The 9,493-nt window shown below is 49.3% G+C and overlaps 1 protein-coding gene across 1 annotated transcript in view; it reads right to left on the bottom strand.

The window, feature by feature from the left end:
* Nucleotides 1-9,252, bottom strand: part of KAT2B (lysine acetyltransferase 2B) — a 92,555-nt gene extending 83,303 nt beyond the window's left edge. The window contains exon 1 of the mRNA XM_074371760.1: nt 8,944-9,252. Coding sequence (XP_074227861.1) covers nt 8,944-9,237 — 294 coding nt within the window. The 5' untranslated portion in view covers nt 9,238-9,252. The remainder of the gene's footprint in view (nt 1-8,943) is intronic.
* Nucleotides 9,253-9,493: the final 241 nt, after the last annotated feature.

A 9,493-nucleotide genomic window follows, 5' to 3' on the forward strand; every position in this document is an offset into this window, starting at 1 on the left:
GCACGGCTCTGCGTGGCTTACAGGACACACTGTATAACTCAAGTCATCTTCCAGAACCAAGGGAGGGTGCCAGCAGGACTTAGCATGAATATTTACCAGTGAGGGCTCACCGAGACAGACTCCGGGGAGAAGGAACCATGCAGGCTGGCCATTCCGTGGCTGTGACATCACAGACCCCCAACAGCCCACCTCTCCTCCATTCCAAACCTCCTCTACCAGCTCAGCCAGCACACCTCCTGGATTTCCTGCCCATGTGCCTGCACAGCACACCCGAAGATCAGATCTTCATCTTTTCTTTCAAAAGCCTAATTAACATTCATCTTAGAAGGGTGTCCACAACCAATGACTTCCATTCTGAAAATGGTTAACAATGTTGAATTTGTTGTTTTCGCTTAAAAACATGTGTCTTTACATGCACCCCAATGTTCACAGCAGCACTATTTACAACAGCCAAGACATGGAAGCAACCTAAGTGTCCACTGATGGATGACTGGATAAAGAAGCTGTGGTATATTTATACAATGGAATACTACTCAGCCATTAAAAAAAGAATAAAATAATACCATTTGCAGCAACATGGATGGACCTGGAGAATGTCATTCTAAGTGAAGTAAGTCAGAAAGAGAAAGAAAGATACCATATGATATCACTTACATATGAAATCTAAAAAAAAGGACACAAATGAAGTTATCTACAAAACAGAAACAGACTCATAAACATAGAGAACAAACTTATGGTTACCAAGGGGTAACAGGGGCGGGAAGGGATAAATTGGGAGTTTGAAATTTGCATCTCTTGGGGAGTGATGGAGATGTTAGCTGTCTTGATTGTGGTGGTGGCTTCATGGGTGTAAACATCTACCAAAATTCATCAAATTGTACATTCAAAATATGTGTAGTTTATTGTACAGGAACTACACAACAATAAAGGTCTTTAAAAATGTGTGTTTACAAACTGCAGCTATCTGCAGCAATACACACGTGTAGCTCAGACACCACAGAGCGACAGAAACCAGAGGGAAAGGCGTTCATCCCATGTGACTGCATTTGTGTGACGTTTAAGAGAGGCAACACTAATCTCTAGTAATAAAGATCAGAATGAGGGTTACCAGGGGTGGGGAGGGGGCACAAGGAGGCCTGTGAGGTGCCAGAAACGCTCCATAGCTTTATCTGGATGGCCGTTGCAGGGATGTGTGCATATGTAAAAACTCATCCAAAATCATCATATGTACTGATGACATGAGCAATTTCCCATCTGCATAGTAAAATTAAAAGTTTAAAAAAATGACTTACATACACCTCAATGTTCATAGCAGCACTATTTACAATAACCAAGACATGGAAACAACCTAAATGTCCACCAACAGATGACTGGATAAAGAAGCTGTGGTGTATTTATGCAATGGAATACTACTCGGCCACAAAAAGGAATGAAATAATGTGATTTGAAGCAACATGGATGGACCTAGAGATGACCATATCAAGTTAAGTAAGTCAGACTGAGAAAGACAAGTATCATATGATATCACTTATATGTGGAATCTAAAAAAAGATACAAATTTTCATTTATAAACCAGAAATAGACTCATGGACACAGAAAACAAACCATGGTTATCAAAGGGGAAAGAGGGGAGGGATAAATTAGGAGTTTGGAATTAACAGACAGACATTACTATATATAACATAGATAAACAACAAGGACCTACTGTGTAGCACAGGGAACTATACTCAATTTCTTAGAATAACCTATAATGGGAAAGAATCTGAAAATATATGTGTGTGTATACATATACACATATGTGTGTGTGTGTGTGTGTATCTGAATCACTTTGTTGTACACCTGAAACTAACATTGTAAATCAACTACACTTCAATAAAAAATAAAATTAAAAAAACAACTCATCAATTAAAAGATTTTTTAAAAAGACTTTCCTCTGGATTGTGCTGAAATACTGTTGGGTATGTAGTCTTACACAGAACTGAGTGGGGACCCCTGAACATCCAGGAGGGCCCATTCCTTACATCTCTAGTACGTCTGGCACCTTGGACAGCCTGAGTAGGTATCTCTTTCATCTCCTTTCAGCAGGGAATTCTGTTGGGCCAGCACAGTGACCATCCGCAATTGTCAGCTTTAAAACAATCAGGGGCATGCATCTGTCTGTCCTGGGCCAGTCATAAAGCACACTTATTTTGTTTGCTTTATGGCCTGCACAGTTTTCAGTGAACTAGAAAAGCCTTTGAACATACCTCTCAATAGGAGCACCATAAACATCAAACGGGAGCAGAAGACTGCCTGAGACAAACGAGGTCCCCTCTGTGAAGCATCTGGAAGAGCGGCGTCCCTTCCACCCCATGGGAAAGTCCGGGAAGAGGGTGCCAACAGCGCACTGGGGACAGAGCCTCTGGGGGCACCTTCCGCCGAGTCAGCCCTGCAGCTGGAGGAAGCTGCTTAATTTAACTTCTCTGGGTCTCAGCTTCCTGCTAGGAAAATGACCTTCCTCACCTGTCTCTTACCCCAGGTAGAAGACTCAGATGACTGGTAGCAAAACACCGCAACAGAACTGCTGATGCCAGTGGAAAGCGTTTCAAACTAAAACCGCCGTCTGTGTGATGCCTGCATTCTAAGAACTCTCACATATGCCAGACGCGTTCATCTTCACAACACGTAGGGGAGGTGGGACCTTGCCTCCCACTTCCACAGTGAGGAAACTGGAAGACAAGGCAGTTCAGGGGCTGCCCGGGGGCACAGGGTGGTGGTGGGGGATGATCTTCCAGGGTTTTGTCCAGGTGCCAGGTGGTCAGCAGGCCTGCACTCATGCCATGGGTGGCAGGTGGCATCTGTTCGAATCAGATGAGGAGGAAACCATCACGAGCAGGAAACCATTGACACCATTCCTAAACTGCTGCCTTCCTCTGGCGGAGAAACAAACAACTCAAACAGAAGCCACCGAGCCTTGGAAATGCAAGTTTTATTGGCACTGCCCTGAGTATCCAGAGCTTTCATCTGAGAAGCAGATGTTCTGACTGTTCCAAGGTACCTCTCACGAAACTGTATTTTACCCTCAATGTCCTCTATGATGGGTCAGAGTTTTGGCTTTGCCTGATAGACACAATTAAATCCAGCCGGTGCAGACAGGTAACCAGGTTTAAATATACTGAGTGGTTAAAAAACAAACAAACAAAAACAGCCACAACAACCAAAACCCACCAGCGCTGAATCACAAAATGCAATTTGCAAGCACAAGCTTCTCAAAACAAAACAGTGCTCTACAGATTCTGTGCTGTTTCCCCTATAAACTTGCTTTTCTCAATTACATCAAACTGCAAATTGCAGTCTGAAGGCTTGATTTCCATCTTCCTTGAAAGTTTAGGAGGAAATAGAATTAAATTTGGTCATCTTTCTCTCAAGCTTTTTGTACCGTGCCTGCCAAACGAATCATTTTTCCTGTGTGCTTGGCTCCATGACACCACCTTTGAGAAGTTACCACACATGAAATCATTGTATGCAATAGATTTATGCAGCTAGAGTCTGATTTTTAAAAAACATTTTATCTACCCCCTTCTCCGTGTTAAGCTTTGCTGTAACAATACTACTTATATCAAAGAGTTTCCAAAAAGATACTTTTAATTGGTTTCTATTTGCAAACCAATAATCAGTTGATACAAACTATCACCGTAAAAGTGCCCAAGGTGGTGGGGGTGGGAACGACCAGTCTTTGGTGGGGATGGAAGTTATAAAACTGGACTGCGATGAGGGGAGGGTAGAGCTCAGTGGTAGAGTGTGTGCCTAGCAGGCATGAGGTCTTTGGTTCAATCCCCAGGACTTTAAAAAAAAAAAAAAAGGAAGAAGAACTGGACTGTGGTTATGAACTGATACATTTACTCAACAGCACCTGACTGCACACTTACAGTGAGTTTGATGATCTATCCATTTTACCATAATAAAGGTTTTTAAAAACAAAGCAAGATTTTTCAGCTTTGGAGAGTTATTCAAACTAACAGGAAAAGCATTCATTTTTCCTATGCTGGAATGTATTTACGGTATTATGGGGCAATACGACTTTCCTCTAGGGCAGTTTCTCAGCTTCGGCACTATTGTCTTCTGGGGCCAGATGATTCTTTGTTGTGTGGGGCTGTCCTGTGCACGGGGGTGGAGGGGGCGGTTTTAGCAGCATCCCTGGCTTCTATTCACTAGTTGCCGGTAGCACCCCCTCCCCCCAATTACAATGTCCAAGAATGTCTTCAGACATTGCCAAATATCCCCTGGGGGGCAAAACAGCTCCTGAGTAAGAGCCACTGCTCTTCCCGCTGCTAATAGTTGAAAAGTAATCTGCTCTCCCCGGAGGAGAGACTGACAAATACAAACAAAGGCGTTCGGGACTCTCCCTCACTTTAAGGCTTGTTTGGGTGCCCCATCCACCAGCCTCCGGCCAAGGGCGGTCACTTTTCCTCTTGCATTGGTGCCTCTGCCACTGCTCTGCATATTCTACAGCCACGTGTCACTTTGAGATTATAAACCATTATTTTTTTTAATTCTTACATTTTATTGAAGTGTAGCCGATTTACAATGTTAGTTTCAGGTGTACAGCAAACTGATTGTTATACATGCACATACATATATATAGATATGTTTCTTCAGATCCTTTTCCATTACAGCTCATTACAAGAAATTGAATATAGTTTCCTGTATCTATATATATACAAATATGTATGTATAATTTTCCAGATTCTTTTCCACTAGAGTTTATAACCAGTTATTGGATATAGTTCCCTGTGCTCTATAATAGGTCCTTGTTGTTTATCTGTTTTATATATAGGAATGTGTATCTGTTAATCCCAAACTCCTAATCTATCCCTCCCTCACCTTTCCTCCCAGTAACTACAGTTTGTTTTCTTGTGTCTGTGAGTCTATCTCTAAACCATTATTTTCTAAATAATTGTGTAGCCCTTTGCCCTTTTCAGTCTCTAAGGATGGCACTCAGCCCAGAATCGAAGCAACCGGGTTCCCCATGGATGCTCTGTGGCCCCTGACTCTGACAGACAAGTAGAGCATCAGGCAATTTCGTTTCACCAGCATCCACCCCACACTTTCAGGTTCCAGGAACTCTAAGGGGACCTTTTCTCTTTTAACGTCAAGGGTGAAGTTACAGTCTCTATCTCAGAGATAAAGTAGTCAAGGCTCAGAGGAAAAACTAAGTGATTACCGCCCCGGGTCACGCAGGTGGCAGAGCTGGAATTGGAGACTAAGCTCTGTGTCCTTTCCTGACATCCACGTTGACAGTGCATCCCCTTCTCTGAGCTGCTGGGAGGACTTGCCAGGGACCAGACACCCCGCTGGATGCCTTGTACACAGGCGCCCATTTAAAATCCTCACCATTAAGCTGGAGGCGGCAGGGGGCGGCATCAGTCCTACTTTACAGACAAGGAAATGGAGGCTGAGGTAAAGTCCTTGTCCAAGGTCACACAGCTGAACCTGAATATGAACTCAGGTTAGTCCAGATTCAGAAGGGGCCGCTACTCCCCGACTCATGTAGAAATGGCCTATTTCACTAGGAAGAGTCAGTCAATGGTTTAGTGCAAGGAGATACAAATTTAGGCTACTCATAACTCACTCGGGGCTCCTTTTATAACACTAAAACTCCAGTCCCGGGCACATCTGCATGAGACCTGGAAATGCCCTGTGTGGAAAAATAAACCCCTCTGCCCAGTTGTCAAGAAGTGGTCAGGCTACAATTTCACTACTGCTATTCTGACAGTTAATCATTTTCTTCAGTGTTCTCTTCTCTAGTTCACCCATCCAGTCAGTAACCACAGTACCTAGAACCAACTCAGAGTGACAAATGCATATCAAATAATCACACAATTAAAAATCATGATAAAAGCACCAAGAATAAAAAGCAGATACAGAGAGGTTCAGGGAATTTATCATGGGAAAGCTGGCCAGGGCTGTAGAGGAAATGCAAGGAGTCTGAGATTTGCAGGAAGATCTGAGTTCATTTGAAAGTGAAGTGAGAGCTTTTAGTCCTAGTGAATATGCAAAGTGTATGTGCAAAGTCCCTGAGGTAGAAGGGAACCAAGCATGCAAGGCCCTGAAAAGGGGCCAGAGACAGCAGTGGTCAGGCCACGCAGGGACTTGTGGACCCCTGTAAAGAAAACTGAAGGGTCCCAAGCAGGGGCCTAACACCGTCAGATCCACATTTTTAATGACCACTCTGGCTGTGTCGCAGGAACAAAGTGACACTGAAGCAACCTTTGCCAGAACAGAGTTCAAAGAGCTCTACCTGGGATCCTGCAAAACAAGTTTGTTTGTTTCTTTTTTTTTTTTTTTAACTTCTCTCCGGGGCGTGGCGCACCACCCAGGCTGTGAACTGGCTCCCTTCTTGTTCTGTTTCGTTTGTGAAGTTGAAAGGCCTTTTTTCAGGTCTGGGACCTGTTTTCTCTCAATCGCCCCCAGTAAAGTACCTCGACTCTTTCCTCGCTCCGTAACCTTGCTGTGCTCTCCAACTGGCCGAGTGGCCAGTCAGTGACAAAAGGCAGAGGCATCTGTCCTTCTGGGCTTTCTTACGTGAAGGGGAGAGACGAGCTGAGAAGGAAACACAGATTCTGCTCTCCTGCACCTGCTCATACTCAATCAAGTATAGCCCCCCCCCAAAAAAAAAAAAAAAGCAAATCTGAGATATTGTTAAGATTCCTGGATTCCTCTGGGTCACACCACACACACACACACACACCACCACCATCCTAGTGGCCTCAGCCAATGGACTCTAGCTCCTGCTGGCGCAGCTCCAAGCTTTCATAACTGCTTTCAGTTTCTCCACCACAAGGAGCTCCAGCTCACCCCACCCTGCATGGCTGAGAATCCTTAGCACCCACTGACACTTCCTCCAGGAAGCCATTCCTCCCTCAACCCGTGCTCCAGCCCATGAATGCCCTGTCCTGAGTTCCAAAACCACACTAAGAAAGCAGTCTCTTTGAACTTCATTGTGACCGGTTCACTGCCCACCTCCCCAGGCCTTCAACACATGCATGCAAGTGCATGCACACCTGTGGTCAGTAGCCCCAGAGGGACAGATTCTGGGCATCACAGCCCCAGCACCCAGCACGGTGCCTGGTACCCAGTTGGGACCCCTCTAAGTACTTACTGAATGAATGAGGAAATAGAAACTGACACTTTCAGAGTCTCCCGGGTCAGGAAGACGGACCTTTAATAAGGGAGTCACAGACTTTACAAAAGGTGCTACATTTCCCTAGTGGAAATTTGAAAGGATCAGAAATATCAATTCAGGGCACAAACGCTCATGGAAAGTTTCAGATAGGACCAAAACTTCAGGGAAGTTTTCACACCTTAAGGCAGCAACAGGCAGCAAGGAGAAAAGCTGTTTATGATGGGGACCCAATGCAAAGCGCTAGGTTAGAAGCACAATCCCCACTTTATTTTTTCATTCTTTCTTCAGAAACAGCAACTGGATGGCAAAGTTTCAGTTTTCTTGGTGGAATTCAAAGGAGCCTTAACGCTATATCGTCCACATCTGAACAAGGGTCTTGCAACTTAGAGTGTGGTCAATGGACTAGCATCACACCACCTGAGAGTTAGTTAGAAACGCAGAATCTCAGCCCCCTCCCAGACCTACTGGTTCGGAATCAGCATTTAACCAGCTCCCCAGATGATTCCCAAACACGTGAAAGTTTGAGAAGCACTGGGCTAGATCCTACGTTCATTCCACAAATGTCTGTTGAGCCAGTGCAGGATAGAGAGTAGGTGTTCCACAGACACAAGAGGATGTGAATGGGGTGGGAAAAGGTTAAGTACAGACATTCCACTGCGGTTGAGAAGCTCACGTAAATACTAAAAACAGCATCACCGGGGAGAGAGGTTCTAGCAGGATTAATCATCTTTACACCAAAATTCAGACGTGGCCAACTGCAGCTGGGTTGTGGGAATCTGGAATCTGGGAACTTGACCCTGTTTGCGGCAGGCGGGCGGGAGGAACACAGGGGAGGGTGTGAGTGTGTGAGTGTGTCTCTTCCCCGCCTCAGCCACAGGCCGCAGGAGCTGACAAGGCCAAGTCCCCGCCCCCCTCAGCTGTCACCCTGTCAAAACAAAGCCGCTGCTGACAGCGCAGGGCCAGCCTGCCCCGCGGCCTCGGGCAATCCTCCCACCCCGGCAGCACGGTGCCCACATCTGGAGCTGCAGCTGAGAGGCGACGGGGTGCCCAGAACTGGGATGGAGAGGGGATGGCAAGAAACCAGTGTCCTCAAACTGAGCAGGAGTGCCCGCCGCGCTGGGCTGTCACCTTGCCAAATCCTGTTTACACCCCGAGAGGCTGGGACAGCGTTGTAACTAAACAAGTAATAATACAATAATGACGGGGCCGTCACCGCGCGCCGAAACGCCTCCGCCCACAGACGAGGGCGCCCGGAGCTCCAGGACCCTTGCTTCGGGCTGCGCCCACCCTCCCACCCGGCGCGCTCCGCCCCCTCGCGCTCCCAAAGCGCCGGGAGTCCGGGATCCTAGTCCAGCCTCGCTCCTTCCAGATCTGCCCAATGGATCACCGGGAGAGGAGGGCGGAACGGGGGCGCTGAGGTCCCCCAAAAGACGTTTCCTTGGCCCTGAGGCGCTCGCCACTCAGTGAGCCCACCTCTGCTCCCTGGAAGGCGCCTCTGGCGAGCTCCTACAGAGCAACAAAGCCCCAGGGCAGCCTAGGAGCGCGGACGCAGAGGCAACTCCTTCCAAGGAGGAGGAATGAAAGGCTCTCGGTCCTGGCGATCCCTTCTTCCCACCCGGCAGGACTCTGGTCTGAGAGCAGCTAATTGGGCGCGGGCGACAGCGGCACTTCCGCGGTGCCTGGGCCCCTGGCGGGAGGCGGGGGCGGAAGGGGGAGGGGGCGGGGGTCCCGCGGGCCGGGCCGCGGTCCCCCGGGCGGTCCGGGCGCCGAGCGCGTACCTTGCAGGCAGAGTACACTCCGAGTTTCTCCAGTTTCTTGGCCCGCGGAGCGGAGCGCAGCTGCGCCTTCTTCACGGCGATCCGGGCCGAGCCGCCGCCTCCCGGTCCTTCGGCCGTGCCCGCCGCCGCCACCGCCGTAGCCGGTCCGCAGGCGCCCGAGCCCCCGGCGGCCGCGGCGCCCGGGGAGCCCTGCGGGGGCGCGGGCGGCGGCGCGGGGGGCGGTGGGGGCAGCGCCCCGAGCCCGGCCCCCGCGCCGCCGCCGCCGCCCGGCCCGGCCCCGCCAGCCTCGGACATGCCGCCCCGGAGCACGGCAGGAGGCGCCGAGTGTCAGGCGCCGCGGCCGCCGCCAGGGTCTCCCTCTCGGGCTCTGGTCGCCGGGAGCGCGAGACCCTCCCCCCGCGCCCTCCCGCCCCTGCGCCCACCCCCCTCCCCGCCCCCGCCCTCCCCCGCGCGCCGCCCGCCCGCCCGGCTCGCTCCGGCCGCGGCCCGCGCGCTGACGGCGGCGGCGGCGGCGGCGGCGGCGGCAGCTGCTCCCCCAGGAGGGAGGGGA

Source organism: Camelus bactrianus, chromosome 1 (assembly GCF_048773025.1).
Source record: "Camelus bactrianus isolate YW-2024 breed Bactrian camel chromosome 1, ASM4877302v1, whole genome shotgun sequence".
NCBI lineage: Eukaryota > Metazoa > Chordata > Mammalia > Artiodactyla > Camelidae > Camelus > Camelus bactrianus.